The 19130-nt window shown below is 40.7% G+C and overlaps 1 protein-coding gene across 4 annotated transcripts in view; it reads left to right on the plus strand.

Annotated features, from left to right (window-relative positions):
* mcamb (melanoma cell adhesion molecule b) overlaps positions 1-19130 on the plus strand; it is a 43902-nt gene that overhangs the window by 20818 nt on the left and 3954 nt on the right. For 2 of the 4 annotated variants that reach the window (XM_079246738.1, XM_079246739.1), the window contains exons 2-12: positions 8067-8191; positions 8279-8510; positions 8808-8878; positions 8980-9067; positions 9484-9663; positions 10704-10834; positions 11023-11158; positions 11245-11360; positions 11655-11796; positions 12622-12746; positions 16179-16326. In XM_079246738.1, coding sequence (XP_079102864.1) covers positions 8067-8191; positions 8279-8510; positions 8808-8878; positions 8980-9067; positions 9484-9663; positions 10704-10834; positions 11023-11158; positions 11245-11360; positions 11655-11796; positions 12622-12746; positions 16179-16326 — 1494 coding nt within the window. Of the gene's footprint in view, positions 1-8066; positions 8192-8278; positions 8511-8807; positions 8879-8979; positions 9068-9483; positions 9664-10703; positions 10835-11022; positions 11159-11244; positions 11361-11654; positions 11797-12621; positions 12747-16178; positions 16327-16538; positions 16587-18882; positions 18931-19130 lie in introns of all 4 variants that reach the window. The other 2 variants (XM_079246736.1, XM_079246737.1) reach the window with 2 other exon arrangements.

Here is a 19130-nt window from a genome sequence, read left to right on the forward strand (position 1 = left end):
TTAGGAGTTTTTATGTTCTGTTTGGTTGAACCTCCTCTGGGAGATACTGTAAGTGTATATTAAGGGATTAGTGATAAATGTCAGGGGCCATAGCTGCTCACTGAGAACCAAAAGACCGCACGCCTCTGGCTAACACTTTGATTTGTCCCCCTCAGCCCACCTCTCTTTTGTCCGTTTTCTCCTGCTAACCCTGCTCTCTTTTCACTGCTCTCAGACTTATTTACGCCCATACAAAGAGCTGCCTTTCTGGTACCACTCAGGTCAATGTACTGTAATTCTGCTCTATCATGTAAGCAAACAAGCTTGATAGACTGTTGTTATTCTTAGATGTGACAAGGCTGGAAACATGTCACCGAGCTGTTGCTTCTTTTTTAACCAGCTCATTCAAAGGGAACGGCCTCTCTGACAGCAATGCAGATTTCTGTGTTCCAGCGCAAACTACCAGGAAAGATAAATTACAAATTAAATCATCATTAATTACAACCTAATGCCGCTTCCATGTGGTGTGTGGTTTTCCCTGCATTTACGTTTGAGCACGGTTTCTCAGCAGCGCCATCAGCTGACTGAATAACTTGTGGATGATGGCAATTAAAATGCAGTTCATGACCAGATACACAAACACACACAGGGGATAAGCTTGGCTATCCATATTTATATTCTTGTCCTGGAGAAAACCTTAATTTCCATCCTTTCAAGTTCAATGGAGTTTTGTCTTTGGAGCTTTTGCTAGAGGTATGTTTAACCTGCTTTAAAGTCTGAGTAGAGGGATCATTGCTTTGTAAATATTAATGCAGTACCTTAAAATTCAACCTTGTGGGAGAAGAAACTGATTGCATAAGGGCACTGGTTTGTAAATAAAACTGCACTCTCCACCTTCCAGATGAATCCATTCTGTCTCATACAGAGAAGAAGGTCAGCTGCTCGCTCATTAAACGTAAAGTTGATTAAAGTAGTGAAGGAGATGCAGCAGTGTAGGAAGTGTGTCATGTGCTACCGTGTAATAATATGCTTAGTGCTGGAATGGCGTGTTAAGGTCAGGTCAGTTAAACACAACTTTGTGGCTGCAGCGAGAGTGCATGTGTGTGTGTTTGTTTATTAGATCTAAAACTTTGCAGACAGTTGAGATGAAAGATTTCACATTGTGTCAGTCTGTTTCTCCCCCCTGACTTCAGCGATCATCGCATCTATCACTGAACAAAATGTTGGTCACGATGCATGGTGGAGGTGTGGAATGGGAGCCAGGGATGCAGAATCAAGATGTTTTATTAACTAAATGGAAATCCAGAAGGCTAAACTCAGGCAGACTAACTAATGAACTACTAATGAACGAATGAACTAACACAATAACAGAAACAGAAACCAAGGCATATAAATACATGGAGGGAGTAAATAGGAACCGATGAAATGAATCAGAAAATCAAACCAGGTGAGCTAATGAATAGAGATGAGGGAACTAAATGAGGAAAACTACTAAATGAAACAGGAAACGGGAACTAAAAAGACAGAAGAAATCCAAACCATGACAATGTTTCTGCCAGAATTGCGTAAGAGCGTTTCGCCTGCTCAGTTTGTCCATGTGTGTGAAATATACTAGCAACTAGGTTAAGCTGAAACGTGTAACCCCACAGAATACACTGAGGCTGGACCCAGTGGAGCACATACATGTAGATGATGCTGATTGGTCAACAGAATGTCGAACTAACACCACTGGTGTCAGTGTTTGAGTTTTCCATTTGGTTGCATCTTTTTCAAAATATCATGACTCCTCTCAGAGCCTGCACACACACTGCATCTTGCACTTGGAAATTGTCATGGTTGCAGGTGATTTTCACTGCAAGTTGAACAGAATCAGTCTGGACATGAATGTGTTTTATGTCTTATCTTTGCCTGATATTTATTTGTGTAGAACATGAATTCTGTAAAACAGTGCACTGAGATAGGAGCTTGTTTTAATTTTTCATCCTTATATCACAACTTATGTCACTAACTGAGTTGACACTTTTCTCAAGTTACACAGTTTATTTCAGACATCCAAACAAAACCAAAACAGGAGACTGACAGAACACAGGCGAGGACGACGGAGCAGAACAGCAGCAGAAATCTTTCAGGCTGATCAGTAGATGTAAAATATATAAAGATATTACGCTGTCATTACCTTTAATGCTGCTAAGTGTGTCACGCTGGAGAGTGAATGAGACAATTATTAAAATAAAACAGTGAAACATCACTTTATGATTTGTCATTTACTATGGACAGGAAGTGCAGAATTACATTGAGGGAAACATTTTTACATATTCGCAATACACATTTTACATCCACTTTTACATTGTCACAATGCACATTTACATCGTAGAATCCATGTTTACAGGTACAAAACAAAAACGCCAAAACACTTTTACCAAGGGCAGCACAGCTTTACATTTCAGAAATAAAAATAATAATAATAAAAAAAACTGCTGTAGAAACTGTGAAACACTTTAAATCCTTGATGTGAACTTACAACTGCAAAAAACTTTTACAAAGTTCTGAAAGCATTCCCAAAACAATTAAAGACTCATTTACTCAGGGTCCTTATTATGAATAAAACAACAGGCAATCAGCTTAATATCTGTTTTAGCAGTTACCTACGTGTGTGTAATATTTTTTAACCATTTTGTAAAAATAAAGAACAAATGCTATAATGATAAGAATTTGAATTTACATTTCAAACTTTTAGGGAACATCAGACACTGTAAATTTTCAGATTTCTTTACAAAAAGCTACACATTTTTAAATCTGAGTTTCTGGTCCGAATTGTTGACATGCTCAGTATTTCAGCCTTTGTTTATCTGGTTTGCTTATTAGTTAATGTGCTGAAGTTGAGCTGCTTCTCCCTCACTGATGTCCATCTGGGGTCTGGGCTTGGTGCCATAGCAGATGTTAAAGGGGGAGAGCAGGTTAATGGGAGCCTGTTATTGAAACCATCATGCGGCGAAAGTCAAAACAGGTTTAGTCCTTTGAGCAGGCGCCTGTCACATCTCATTTATCTACCTGCACAAGGGAGGACAGCTGCATGTTTAACACAGTCTGAACACTATAAAGCATTCTTTGGTGTAAGATTGCGTGCTGATGACCTGCGAGTAGCTTTATGTGTGTAGAAAGAGAGATTTTGTAGGTGTGGATGAGGCTGAGCAGAAGCTCAGAGCCCAGCAGGAAGCTTTCTCATCCTGTTCTCCAATAACAGAAGCTGACTGTTTTGTCAACATTGAAATCAAAGCTGTCTGACAGGATGCACATTGTGTTTGATATGGCTTCCTCTGCAGATAATTTTATCCTGTCTACCTCTGCCTCTGCAAGGGATTTGCTGTAAATCTTACTTTGTCTGTTCTTGAGCCGTTTCTGTTAAGAGATCACCGCAGCTCCAGCTGGAGAAGCCTTAAAATCTGAATGGAGAACACTTTAATGTTGGATTATCAGTGCTGAAAGTCCTAATATAATATAAGTGTGAGCATAATTTAAATAGAAGAAAAAACAAACAAATGACATGCTCTACTCATCTGCTGGAGCACAAGCAGTCCTGTTCTTGCCCTCGTTTTCTCCTTTCTGTGGTGGAGTCATAGTTTCGTTGGATACATTAATTCCTCTTATGTTGTTAAGTTATTAAGACATTGCAGGGACTCCAGAAATACTTGACTTTCTTGTCTAAATTGTTTCTTTTTTTTTTTTCTATTGTTACATTCTGTCGCATTTTCCCATCAACCAATTTAGCCCAGATGCACCATGCACGTGTACAACCCTTTCCAGCAGTTAAATGCGTCACTCTCTCCTTCAAACCTGATGCAACAAGTCTGTTTTCCAAGATGCCATTAAGTATTTTATTTCAATGTTTTTATCTGTGTCAGATGCTGAAGAACATTTAATGAGAAAGATTTTCTCTCTCTCTATAAAAAGCTTATTGGATCTAGAGGAGTAGAAGTTTTTAAGGCTCATTAACAAATTTTTCAGACATTTTTACTGTTAAAGTTAAAGGAAATCATTTGTTTCAGCTGATTTTTTTTGTCTAAAGTTCTTGGTTGAGAATTTCTACTGGATCGGTCCTGCATTAAATCATTAATTACTTAACACATAGTTGTGTAATAGATTCATTTTGATTTCTGACTTCTGTCTGACAGGTAGGTAGATCTGGTCATAGTCAGAGTTTGTCTCAGAGAAACTGGAGCCAGAAGTCTGTGGAGGCCTTACCATCTGTCGCGGGACTCACTTCTTTGTCATTTCTTGTTGTTATAGTAAAGTAAGACTTTGGTAGCAACCAGGTGCCTCATTGGCGCTTATTCCTGATGGATAACAGACTTACCATCTGATACGCCTCATTACATTTTAGACAGCACTGTAGAGTGACAGCACAGCGAATGGATGATCAGTCGCAGAAGTGCTTTCAAGTGCTTGGCAGACAGATAGCACCACATTCAGCATGTGGTATTTTAAGACAAGTGATTTTTTTTCACTATCAAAAACACTTTCTACTGAGCAGATAACAGATGGAAATTGGAGTGACACAGATTTCCCAGCAGGCTGCTGTCACAATGAATGATTCTCAGCTTTTTTTCTATCATACTGATTTAAGAGCATTATCTGACATGCGTGGGCTCCTGTGTGCGCTCACTCATCATCAGAAATAGATCTGAGGCCAAGCAGTGCCACTTTTTCAAGTGACCAGTGAGATATGATGGATCAGTCAGCTGTCAGACGGGATGAAGGAAAGTTAAACTGATGTGTAAAACCTGTGTTATTACTGCAGGTTATGTAGGTGGAGCGGATGGCTCCCTGTGAGTGAGTCAGCGCTGTCTTTCTATCGCTAATGGCCAGGAAATGTCTATGTTGTGGGAACTAATTGGATTTCTTTTTAAAAGGAAAGCATCCCTGCAGTTCCATTAGCCAGTAGTAAACAGCAACATGCAGCTGAGTGAGAGGCAGGTGGAGGAAAATGTAGCGGAGGAGGAATTTAAAGGAGTTTGGTGAAGCAAAAAGGGAAGTGTGCTTGTATTTTAGGGGTCAGAGGATTCTTTCAGGACGGAAATAATGTTATAAATGTGTTGTCGGTGCAGGTAATAAAGGTCCGAGCTCTCAACCAAATCTCAGTGCCATTTTGAGTGGATGAATGCATGGTGTGGAGACAACTGAACCGCTTCCACGGCAACTAAACAAACCCAGGTTGATAAGAGACATGATCAAATGTGGATGCAGAAAAATAATTTCTAAACTTATCATAAAATAACTTTTTTATTTACTGGAGCTTTGTAATATACACAGATATTCTGTAGAATGTGCCACTCAGGGATAATTGCACACATTCATTGTTTTTAAATACGCTCCCCGATAATTATGATACACAGTGATGTGACAAAGAAAACACACCTTTCTTTACCACTATAGTTTTATGTATCAGGACATAAAACAAATTACAATGCTACTATTACCATGACATAATGATAAAATAAGGAGATGGATGATTGGAGCATTTAGGTCTGTGTAAACATAATGCCTAGGAGGAAAGACATCAGCAATGATCAAACATATACCGATGTGTGGCGTGTTATGAGGTCGTTTCTCAACAATTTGGAGTGAGATAGCTGTTTAAAATGATAATGCACTGCATGCATAACAGCTGCTAAGCATGGTGGTGGAAGGTGATGATTTGGGACAGTTTGGACTGAAGGAGTACTTAGTTTTTTCCCTCCACACTATTTTCCATAAATTTCAGCCAGTTTTTAAATGCACCATAAACTGGTGTAACACTCTGTGTTTTTGTTAATGTTAGATTGTGTAAAACTACATAAGAACAAGTTGACATATAAAACCAAAGAGTTGAAAGGAGGTTTTTTCTTATTCACATGACTGTGTATGAAGCAGAGTTCCCCCCCCCCCACCTTGATTTTTAAATGGGTTTGAAACAGGTCAGTGCCAAATGATCCACATTCACATTCTTCTAAGCAGCTCTTGACATAAATTCAGATATTTCCCACCATCACGTTCCTTTGTACTGTGAAGAAGGCTGTGACACGATGAACACAGAGGAGCAAAGACTAAATCAAACCTGGCAGCCTCATGACCTCCAGGCTACATCTCCATGACATCTCATGCATCTACTGAAACACTGCAGTGCAGAGTGTAATTGAGGGTCCCTCCCATAGACTAGAGGAGGATGCGTCACTGGGAGAGACCCTGGAAGGGGAAAACCACTCCTTTCTCAGACAGATCAGGAAGGAACAGTGGGACCACTATACTGTCTGTAAATCGGTCCTTTCTTCCTGTGAGAGGGTGACATGTTGGAATGCGGCACATTAATGTGGACATGGGTGGGCTTTTCATTCCTGTCATAGCATTTCTCTCTTCCCTTTGACCCACCATGACTTTCTTCTCTTTTTTTTGCCTCCATGTGTTCCTTGAGTTTGTGGACACAGAAGTGCTTCGACTCAGGTTCCTGTAAGGCAAAAAAAAATCCTTTTGCTTTTTGTAGACAACCAGTTCCATTGGCAGGGTTATTGTTTACAAACTAGCTTATGTATATTACATATTCTACTGGAGGATTCCACTAGTGGCTACATTAAGGAACTCTGCTGAATTTGCAGGGTGTAAACAGAACAATCAACATGGCAACAACAGAGGTGATTAGGATTTGGTTAATCATGAGATTAGAGCAGCAAAACTGTCAGCAGTTTTATTATAGATGGAACATAAACCGCCTGAATTAAGCATTTCATTTCATGTCTTTGAAACTTTCCATCATTTTACTGCTGTCTACACCATGACTTTAAATCCAGCCAAATGGCTGCATACACTGCCTCTGTTGGTCACTGGCACATTGCAGATAGCCAAAACACAGTGTTATCTTTGAGCATGTGCACAAACGACGTGGCAAAACACAAAAACACATGTATAATTAAAAGGAAGTATATATACACACACACACACAAACACACACACACACACATATATATATATATATATATATATATATATATATATATATATATATATATATATATATGTATATGTGTGTGTGTGTGTGTGTGTATTTAATCACTGTGAGGTTTTATCATATGACCATCGTGTTTTTTCCAGGTTCAGTTCAAGTGGAAAGTTTTGTTTTGCTTTATTTCTCTATATTTCGAACAGTTTGAATTTATTGCTGAAAATAATTTATATGGAATGATCGGCATTTAAAAAAAATTTTTTTAATCTGCAGGGGTGATTGAAGTTATCTGTAAACATAATCTCTGTTCTATATTTTTACACAGCAGAGTTTTTAAACCACAAGAGACTCGCCCCATCTTCCTCTTTGTATTTAATTCACTGCAAAAAAAAAATAAAAATTCTGGAAAAAAAAGTCAATTTGACAGTAATTTATCTTTCAAAGTGTCTTTTAATGCCACAGTTACATTAATTATGTGACTGCAAATATGCACATGTCACAGTAGGAGTAAACAATATATATGTATATAAAAAGAGATCAGTTCCAGATGTTGTTGCCCCACTGTGACATGATGCTTAGACATAAGTTTCATTTTGCACAATTAAAGGCTATTTATTGCAAACATACATTAACATTCATTCATTATGTTTTTGTTCCAGTAGTAAAGGAGTGAAGCGCTGAAGAACAATCTTTTAGAGATTTCTATCTGCAGATGGTACATATGCTCCTCCTTGTTCTTCTCTGCGTAGACCTGAAGTGACAAAACCACTGGTTTTAATAAGAGACTTTCATGAGTATCACAACCTCCATATTTTCTCTCTCACTTAGGAGAAACTGACATGGAGCAGGATATTCAGTTGGCTGTAATTTGCAGTTTTGCCACTGTATTTCACTAAATTCACTTACTTTTCTGCCTTTACAAGAAAACAAACAAAAATCCAAACAAAGCAGATATAATTTTTTTATAATGTGCAAAGAGATCAAATCATATCTGTAATAACAGGAAATAATAAAATAAATCCTCCTCCACGTTCAAACTGTTATTTTTCCTCCATGATGTCCCTGAGTGTCTTGGCTAATAGCCACATTTTCGTTCCTCCTCCTCCTCCTCCAGCAGGGGCCGCTGTGGAGGTGATCATGGAGGACAAAGTGAAGGTGTACCTGGGAAGAGAAGCTCAGATCAACTGCTCGTACACATCAGACGACGGCAGCGGTGGCGTGACCTTGGAATGGTTCTATGTGAGTTTCATCGGGCCTCAGGCGCACTTTCATAGAACGTTTGTAATTTACTCATTCATGTGATGTTTCTTGCGTGCGAACCTTTAGGAGACACTCTCGGGTGCAAAAGTCAAGGAAAGAATCTTCTACCAGGACAGCATCATGAAGATTATAGAAAAAGGCTCTCGCTTCACAGATCGCATCAGTGTGAACCACACCAACAGCGGGGTGATATTAACTATCCGTGATGTGCAGCTGGAAGATGAGCTGGACTTCATTTGTGCCATTAAAAGTCTCACAGATGGATCAGAGGAGGGACGAACAAAACTGAGGGTGTTTGGTATGACTAAGTTTGGCACAACTGATTTATAATGATAAAAATAATGATGATAATAATCAAAATGTAAACGATAATAGTGATGTAATGATTATAATAATGATAATAATTTCTGAGGAAGTCAGAATAATCCCTTTACATCCTTGTGATTTGCATTTGTACATATTATTCCTGTATCTTTTGATGATACTAGAACTGTCTCATTTTTTAAATTTTCTCTTTATTGACTGTCATAACACATAATTTTTTTTTTAATGTGTTGTTCTTTTAGTCACTTTTAGTCACTTTATTCTCCTGCAGTGAAACCACAGCTTCCCACCATCGAGGCTGTACCGAGTGGCATCTCAATCAGTGAAGAAAACCCATCAAAGGTGATCAAGCTTCGAATCTTAAATTCTAAACATTTAAAATCATGAATCAGATTTCAGACACAACTTAATTCAAACTCTTGTCTCCTTTTCCTTTGGCTCAGATCGGTTCATGTGAGGTGAAAAATGGATACCCCCAACCAAATATCACTTGGTATAAAGATAAGATACCGTTGCGCAACATTCCAAATGGTGAGGAAGATCATTTTCAACGTGTCCACTGATTTCTTTGTTTTTGTTGTGGTTGTAAATATTTCTGCAGAGTAACAGAGTCTGCAGTTCTCACCAAACAGAATTATTCCCCACGAATAGCAGATGCACCTGAAAAGCCTCATTTGCATGACAGGCTTTTATTTCTGAACTTATCTACAAAATACAAAAACATGGGCCCTATTTTATCTCATAAACATTGTTATGGGATGAATTAGCTCTACTTTTCCCACTTTTTTAACTGATGTAATCAGAGCAGTCAGATAGCAGTTCTACAGGAGAACGAGACTTAGGAGACATGTCCTGAAACAAATCATTTGTGTGTGAACAGTAAGAGCGAAACAATGTTATACCCTCCCTTATATGTGAAGTTTGACAATGTGTTTTGGTTTTTCCAGAGGTGATCGTATTATCCAGTGTTACTACTGAATCAAGTGGTCTGTTTTCTGTGGAGAGTGAGCTGAGTAAGAAGATAGTAAAGGAGGATAAAGATGCTTTCTTCTACTGTGAAGTCACCTACTTTGTTCCTGGAGGCACCTTGATGAGTGAAACCGACCGTATTAACGTCACTGTGTACTGTAAGTTCAACAAGTTGGGATTTCTTAAACACTGTACTGCCGGTGTTCCAGCTCGTCCTAAAGCTTGTTCAGTGCATTTCAGTCTGTTTGTATGGATCTGATCTTTGGGGATGGTGCCTCAGAGTGGGATTCCAACGATAAAAACAATTTTTTGGCCAGGCTTCGTACAGGCCTTTTGCTCATAAACAGTGCTTTAGTCCAGTCAACATCGCGACAGCAGTGTTGGGTTTTAGGTGTTTGCTGCTGTAACAGAACTAAAGAGTATTTCTATATGGAAAGAGGAGAAAAAAACAGATGTATCTTTATATTATTCCTTACTGTCTTTGTAAACAGTGTCTATAGGAGACACAAACCCTCTAACTCATCTGATAAGCTCTTTTGGGGGGAAATCATTAAAAAAAACACAAATATTCACCAAGTTAAGAAACTTTTATTTTTAAGGCTTTATTTCATAGTTTAAAATCAACATTCACAACAGATTACATTCTGAACTATGATCATGATTAAAACAATTTAACTAAGAGCTGATTTGCTGTAAAGTTTCATTTAAAGAAAAGATCATGCAGACAGATGTCGTTGGCAGGTTAACACCATTATCACCTCAGACATGCAGGTTGTTCAAAGTTGAGAGATCTAAATCTGTTTTTTTTTTTTTGTTTGTTTGTTTTTAATCCAACTGTTCATTTTCTCACAGTTTCCCATTCTGCAACAATTGTTTCCTGTCTTAAATGAGTATTTATTAATGGACCTGATCTTGCCTGAATGACTAGATTATGACATTGATTGGCAATAGGATCTAACACCTGCTAATTCAGCATCTGTCTCGGATCCTTCCTGTGCTCTTAGCGTAAAGAAAAACTCAGCTGTAATGTGATGTTGGGAAGTACAGTTTTGCAGCTTCGGGACACTTCTGAAAACCAACAACTGTAGAAATCTACAAAATAAATGTGTCAGAAATGTGTATTATTAGGGTCAAAGTAACACAGTGCTGGTTTTAAAGTGCTGGTTTTGTATTCACTCTCATGTCTCTGTTGTTTCAGATCCCAGCACTGCAGTGAAAATATGGGTAGAATCCCCAAAGGGCAAAATCAAGGAGGGGGACTCTGTTGAGCTTCATTGCAGTGGCAACGGAAATAATCCATCCTCAGTTTTTACAATCAAATATTTAAAAGTAAGAACAAATACAATTTATTTGCAAGTCGCATAAGCTGTGACACAAGCAAGTTAAAATCATAAATTAAAAGCTCCTCTGCAGTGCATTGTGTGTTTTTTTAAAAAAAAAATTTATTCTTAGCACTTAAAAGACATTTATGGTCACTCAACAGTTAAATATACAGATGTTATTGTGGCTTTTTGCAGGATGACGTCTCCTGGGATGTCAATATAAAGTTGCTGGAGAACGTTACCCGCCAAAACAGTGGTGTTTACGAATGCACCTCTACCGACGTTGAAATCTTCGTAGAGCTCTCGAACAACACTGAAGTGTTTGTCAACTGTAAGGACTTCATTCTGAATTAATCTGGAAGGAAATCTTCATATAGATTAGACTAGTTTGTTTGAATTGTTCCTCTGTTTGTGTAGATCTTGATCCTGCGTTTGTGACGCCCCACGAGCTCAATGTCGTGGATAAAGGAGACGACTTGAATGCTACATGCAATGCCCTCTCTTCACTCCCGACTGAGACAACATGGTTTAAGGTTAGATATCTGCACATGGTGGAGTTACATTATCAGTAGCAGAAATCATATAACCTTACATAATCAGGCTTATTGATGATGATGATGATGATGATGATGATTACCTTATACTAGACTCACAAGGCAGTGGATACTCAGACTACAGATGTCATGCACACATCAATCTGAAGTGCTCTTAGTAGTTTTTATTCATATTAAAGTTTAATCTGTTAAATGCTTTTATTATTAAAAAAACAAACAAAACAAAAAACCTCTGTGTCATAAATAAAATATGATCTTTGTGATTTGGTGCAGAATGGACAGGAAGTCTCAAAAAGTCACACCTTGTTCCTGAGGAATGCTACGTTCGACACAGCAGGCATGTATGAATGTGTAGTGACTGTTCCTGAGATCGAGGGAATGACAACCAGCGGCTCGATGCATGTACATGTCCAGGGTGAGTTTGTCTGTAAACGCTGTCTAGTAAACAATTAGGCTGTTAAATGAAGTTTTTTTTTATAATCTGGATTGTAGTTTTAATATTTTTCTAGTTGAAACTGCATTATATGTGTCAGACAGTAGGTAGTGTGAACAGTTTGAACGGTTGAAGCGGAGATGTTGAAGTCAGAGTGAGCTGGTCTCAGACCAGTGGACAAAAGGGGCAAACAGTTCATTTAAATCACAAATTCATACTGCGGGTATTAAATACATCACATCAATAAATCTGTATATCCCAGCGGTCTCTGTTGAACTACAGGTGTTTATTGGCCATGATCTTCAACTCTTGTCACCACATGGCTTCGCACTGAGCATGCGCCATCAGCTTTATTCTATAACTGTGGCTACTTAGTAAGTGCACAGACCTTGAACGTCTGTTTAATTTCAAAATGGACGTGTGCTGCGTAGCTCCTGGGAGCATACATGCATATAATCTGTAATGACAGCAGTACAAGATGGTTAACTTGTTCTCTCACTCCAGCAAGCATAAATCAGCTTTGCAGAGATGGGGTACTGCACATTCAGCACAGTCAATGCTTCATTTTAACTTCACGCTTTAGAAAAATTGAATTTATTTCCTCATTTTTCCTCACCAGTTTAACCAGGCTCTACTAATCCCAGCATCCAGCAAAGATGATTTGCAAAATTGGTGAAAAACAGCATATTACTGAGTGTTTCAACATGTTTTAAATTAATATTATTCATTACGTAACTCTCCGAATAATCTCAGTGGTTAAAAGTCAGGGCTATTTGTGGTTAATATTTCTTGCTGATCTCCTTACAGGTCCACCTGAGATCATGAGGACGCCTTTAACTGAGATAGAGACGTATGAACAGACTGTTGAATTGGTGTGCGACGTCAGAGGCTACCCTCCTCCCTTCATCATCTGGACCATCTCTGATGAAAAGGCATGGCAGTCTTGGCATTTTTACAGACAGACCTGCACAGTTATTTTATGCGCCGAACAGCAGTTCAGAGTACCCACCTTTTCTGGAGTCCTTGGAGGGAGTGCTGGAGGGTGCTCCTTCTGGGGACTCCATTGTTCTGCTGGGGGACTTCAATGCTCACGTGGGCAATGACAGTGAGACCTGGAGGGGAGTGATTGGGAGGCATGGTCCCCCCCCTCTGAACCCAAATGGTGTTTTGTTAGTGGACTTCTGTGCTCGTCATGGATTGTCCATAACGAACACCATCTTCCAACATAAGAGTGTCCATATGTACACCTGGCATCAGGACTCCCTGGGTCGCAGTTCGAGGATCAATTTTGTAGTCGTATCGTCGGACCTGCGGCCACATGCCCTGGACAATCGGGTGAAGAGGGGGGCTGAGCTGTCAACTGATCACCACCTGGTGGTGAGTTGGCTCAGATGGTGGGGGAGGAAGCCGGTCAGATCTGACAGGCCCAAACGTGTTGTGAGGGTCTGCTGGGAACGTCTGGCTGAGTCCCCCGTCAAAGCGACCTTCAACTCCCACCTTCAGCAGAGCTTCAACCATGTCCCGAGTGAGGCGGGGAACATTGAATCCGAATGGGCTGTGTTCCGTGCCTCTATTGCTGAGGCAGCCAGCCGGAGCTGTGGCTGTAAGGTCGTTGGTGCCTGTCGTGGACTCTCCTATCTCTGGGGCTGAAGTCGCTGAGGTGGTCAAAAAGCTCCTTGGCGGCAAGGCTCCGGGGGAGGATGAGATCCGTCTGGAGTTCCTTAAGGCTCTGGATGCTATGGGGCTGTCCTGGCTGACACGCCTCTGCAGCATCGCATGGACATTGGGGGCAGTGCCGCTGGATTGGCAGACTGGGATGGTGGTCCCCCTTTTTAAGAAGGGGGACCGGAGGGTGTGTTCCAATTACAGGGGAATCACACTCCTCAGCCTCCCTGGTAAGGTCTATTCAGGGGTCCTGGAGAGGAGGGTTTGTTGGATAGTTGAATCTTGGATTGATGAGGAGCAGTGTGGTTTTCGTCCTGGTCACGGAGCAGTGGACCAGCTGTATACCCTCTTCGGGGTCCTGGAGGGGGCATGGGAGTTTGCCCAACCAGTCTACATGTGCTTTGTGGACCTGGAGAAAGCGTTCGACCGTGTCCCCAGGGGGCTCCTGTGGAGTGTACTCCGGGAGTATGGGGTACCGGACCCCCTTGTATGAGCTGTCCGGTCCCTGTACGACAGGTGTCAGAGCTTGGTCCGCATTGCTGGTAGTAAGTCAGATTTGCTTCCAGTGTGGGTTAGACTCCGCCAAGGCTGCCCTTTATCACCGATTCTATTCATAACTTATATGGACAGAATTTCTAGCCGCAGCCGAGGGGTTGAGAGGATCCGACTTGGTGGCCTCAGGATTGGGTCCCTGCTTTTTGCAGATGACTTGGTCCTGTAAAGTTCATCTGGTCGTGATCTCCAGCTCTCACTTGAGCGATTTGCGGCAGAGTGCGAAGCGGCTGGGATGAGAATCTGCACCTCCAAATCTGAGACCATGGTCCTCAACCGGAATAGGGTGGATTGCCCTCTCCGGGTCAGGAGTCAGGTCCTGCCTCAAGTGGAGGAGTTTAAATATCTTGGGGTCTTGTCCATGAGTGAGGGAAGGATGGAGCGCGAGATCGACAGACGGATCGGTGCGGCATCTGCAGAAAAGCGGACTCTGTGCCGGTCTGTCGTGGTGAAGAAGGAGCACCTCACCTATGGTCATGAGCTGTGGGTCGTAACCTAAAGAACAAGATCTCGTATACAGGCGGCTGAAATGGGTTTCCTCCACAGGGTGGCCAGGCTCTCCCTTAGAGATAGGGTGAGGAGCTCAGTCACTTGGGAGGAGCTCAGAGTAGATCCACTGCTCCTCCGCATCGAGAGGAACCAGTTGAGGTGGCTCGGGCATCTGGTTAGGATGCCTCCTGGACGCCTCCCTGGTGAGGTGTTCCAGACACGTCCCTCTGGGAGGAGACCCTGGGGAAGACCCAGGACACGCTGGAGGGATTATATCTCTCGGCTGGCATGGGAATGCCTTGGGATCCTCCCCGCAGAGTTGGCAAATGTGGCTGGGGAAAGGGAAGTCTGGGCTTCCCTGTTTAGGCTGCTGCCCCCGCGACCCGACACCGGACAAGCAGCTGAAAATGAAGATGAAGATGAAGGAAAGCACCTCTGTACATGTTTGTAGGAGTAAAATATTGCATGTGAAAAAAAAAGGTTTTTTTTTCTTTTTTTTTTAGAATTTATGCATCAGAGGGTTGAATTCAGCCTTCTGCTGGGAAACTTTGGGTGCTGCCATCTATGTTAAGGATCGGAATTGACCAGATTTTGTTGATATCAATGCCATTATTAATTATGTCGACTGATCCGGTTCTTTATTTATTCCCCTATCAAATCATTCAATGACTTGAAAAAAAGTTTGAAGGGTAATCATCAGAGGATAATCAATCACTCACCTTCTTGTCTTTCTTGTCTTCATTTAAATAATTCATTATGTATGATTTGGGTACTGATACCTGACTTTCCTGTAATACCTGAAATATAAACCCATAATGCCAGACAGCAGTTTGCTCTCATGATTCAGATCAATGTACTTTTCATGTTTCTTTATCTTAAGGAAAATCCCTCCTTTCATCCCTTTTTTTATACTCTGTCCTGTCCAGCATTGTAACATACAGAATGGAAGTCTGTGTGCCATATTTAGACGGACAGATTTACTCTACCAAGGAAGACATGTCTTTTATATCTGCCCTTTATGATCTGAATATTTTTATTATTATTTTTATTGTAATCATCAGTCCTGATATGACAATGCTGAACCTGGCAGTGGAGGGGAAGGTAGGAAGAGAGAGAAAAAAAGAAAGAAAAAGAGAGAGTGGAGAGAAAGGTGCAGAATTAAAGTGTGAAGGAAAAATTAGTCTAAGCTGCCAAAATCACAGTATACACACACACACACGCACACACACACACACACACGCACACACACACACACACACACACACACACACACACACACACACACACACACACACACACACACACACACACACACACACTCCTACAGTACTATGGAACTACAGTATACCTGATGTAGAATAATAATGACAGGTAAGAACTCACATAGACATATTACAGGGAACATGACAACACATAAATATCAGAAACATTCAGTAGAAAGCAAAAGCAAAGAGGAGCACCTTTGTGGACATGGGCGTGTGAATCCTTCCATCGATGATCAGTTTAGCTGCTTCGCTAGTACAGATAATGCCCTTTTATTCTGGAACTGCATTTGGGCAGCTCTCAACTCTTTCAGTCTGACCCATGTGTTGCTAGAGGTGCTTTTTTTCTGTGTTTAACAGTGTGTGTGTGTTTGTGTGCATGTGTGTGTGTGACAGATCACCACCCTAGCTAGTAATGAAGAGACTGGTTATGGCTCTAAGAGTGTGGTCAAAGTCGATGGGACTTCTAATGCTACTGTGACCTGCAATGCCACCAACGGGCTGGGCACCGACACCATGGTTTTCAACATCAAGGCCAAAATTGGTGAGTTTTTGTTGGTTTTGTTTGACCTCTTTGTGTTTACGTATACATACATTCCTCTGTTCTCTTCCCCACTTCCCCCATTCCTTTTGTGATGTGCTGTAATATGTTGTCTGTAATTCTTGATGCTTCACTGTGTGGTGTTGTCACTCCTCCCTCTCTTCGGTGTTGTAATGTGGATCGTCCTCCATTTTGTGCCCTGTACCTGTGTTCAGTCACACACACCACCACACCTGCCGTCACTACCATTTCCAGTGCCACAGGTAAGATAAGTCACATCTAGAGTCATACTGATTGGGGAGCTTACAGACTTTAATATCTCTAGCGGTGTCGCTATTCTGAGGTCAGGTAATAAAAAGAAGAGCAGGAAAAGCAGAAATCAGCTGCAGTACTTACTGCAGGGGCATGACTGATATGACTGATAAGTCATTAGAGCAGTGTTGGCACTGGTTTGATGTGGTTCCTACAAGACACTTACAGCTTTTTACAGTTTTCCCTACTGTGCTTTATTCTTGCTGCAGGATGTTTTGTTCAAATCAATCAAAACAAAACTTTATTTGTAGAGCACTTTCACATACCTCAAAGTAACCAAAGTGCTCTACAGGTAAAATAAAATAAATCAGCATTAAAAGCACTAAAACAAAGACAACAAAATAGTTAAAAAGACAAAATAAGACAGAAAAGACCTAATGGTCCTGCTCTCTGGAGTTAAAAGCCAACATAAAAAGATGAGTTTTCAGAAGAGATTTAAAACCACTTAAAGTCCCAGCAGACCTCACGAAAGAGGGAGACTCTTCCAGAGTTTGGGGGCTACGGCAGAAAAGGCTCTCTCTCCACGAGTCACGAGTCGAGTCCTCGGGACTACTAGAAGCATCTGGTCTTCTGATTTGAGAGCTCTACTGGGACAATGATGTTGCAGTAGCTCAGAAAGATACAGAGGTGCCAGACCATTTAAACATTTAAAAGCCGAAAGTAAAACCTTAAAAACTATTCTAAAAGAGACAGGCAGCCAGTGAAGAGATTGCAGCACGGGGGTAATGTGCTCACACCGTCTTTTACCCGTTAATAGGCGGGCAGCTGAGTTCTGGACCAGCTGTAGGCAGTGGAGGAGAGACTGGTTAATCCCAGTATAAAGTGAGTTACAGTTGTCCAGTCTGGAGAAAATAAGAGCATGAATGACCCTTTCCAGGACATCACGAGGAATATAAGGCTTCACTCTACTGATAAGCCTTAAGTGATTAAAACTAGACTGGACTACTGCACTGACCCGCTTATCAAATTTAAAATGAAAATCAAAGAAAACGCCAAGATTTTTAATAAAAGGGCAAAAAGAATCCAAAGAGCCTACAGCACTGCTGCATCCACCCAGCAGGTCAGTTTTTCCGAAAGTTAAAACTTCAGTTTTATCCTTATTTAGTTCGATCCATGTTTTATGTTTTCCTTTAAACAGTTCTGCAGTTTTTTAACACCACGGGATCCAACAGGCGTTAACGGGAAATAAATCTGAATGTCATCAGCATAACAGTAAAATGACATGTTATATTTTTTTAAAAAAATAGTCCCCCAAGGAAGTAAATATAGGAAAAAGAGGACAGGACCTAAGATGGAGCCTTGAGGTACCCCATGTTTAAGTGTTGCTTTTTAAGAAGAGAACTGCCCGAGGTGTACTGAAAAAGTCCTGTTCCATAAATAAGACTTAAACCATTTAAGAACTGTACCATTTAGACCTACACACTGCTGCAGGAATGATAACAGATCATGATCTACTGGCATTTGTTGAATTTGCCAATGCAGCTGTTATTTTCTACTCATTAAATCACTGATTAATATAATATATTCTGCTAATTTGTGGACTTTTTATTATCAGTAAAATTATATTTACAAAATGTGTCCAAACACAAAGCTTATAGCCTTGGAAAAGGCTTCTGAATAGTGAGCAGGTAAATCTGATAACTTTGTTTAGCCTTAGCATAAGTCTGTGTTATGCCTTGTGAGTCGAACATCGTTGTTTGTCATGTGTCGTCATTCTGGATGCTTCACTGTATGCTGTTGTAATGCTGTGAAGCTGTCTGGCTGTTAAAGGTGCAGTGTGTAACAAAATCAAAGGCCAGTAATAGAAAAATGTAATATATCATGAAAAAATATAATTTCTATCGGTATGTAATCACTTTACCAAGATCACTGTTATGTTTACATTCACATGAATGAGCCATTTACATCCACCTAGCAATGGTCAGCTGCCATCACTGTGCCGCCATTCATACTACAGTGCTTAAATGGACAAACAATTGTGTTAGAAGTGAGCTTTAAAACTGCACTACCAGCTTTTTTGATTAGCACTTTTGCACTGTTTTACATTATTAGCTGTTTCTGGATGAATTTTGGCCACTGACAGCCACTGTCCATTCACACGCTTCACTTTTGATTTAACTTCTATTTCCATCTTTACCACCAGATGTCAGTAACTTTTACAAACTGCACCTTTAACATGAACCCCTCCCTCTCTTTCATGTTGTAATGTGGATCGTCCTCCCTTTTGTGTCCTTTACCTGTTTTTAGTCATAAGTTCCACCACATCTGCCATCACTACCATTTCCAGTACCACAGGTAAGATGAGCCACATCTGGAGTCATACTGACTGTAAGGGAGCTTTTACTCTGACTGTGTTGTTACTTTGAGCCAGGCAGTAAGAAGGAGAGCAGGAAAAGAGAAATCAGCTGCAGTAATTACAGCAGGGGCATGACTGATATAACTAATAGGTCATTTAGAGCAGCGTTGACACTGGTTTGATGTGGTTCCTACAAGGC

Source organism: Telmatherina bonti (genome assembly GCF_933228915.1).
Source record: "Telmatherina bonti genome assembly, chromosome: 9".
NCBI classification, from domain to species: domain Eukaryota; kingdom Metazoa; phylum Chordata; class Actinopteri; order Atheriniformes; family Telmatherinidae; genus Telmatherina; species Telmatherina bonti.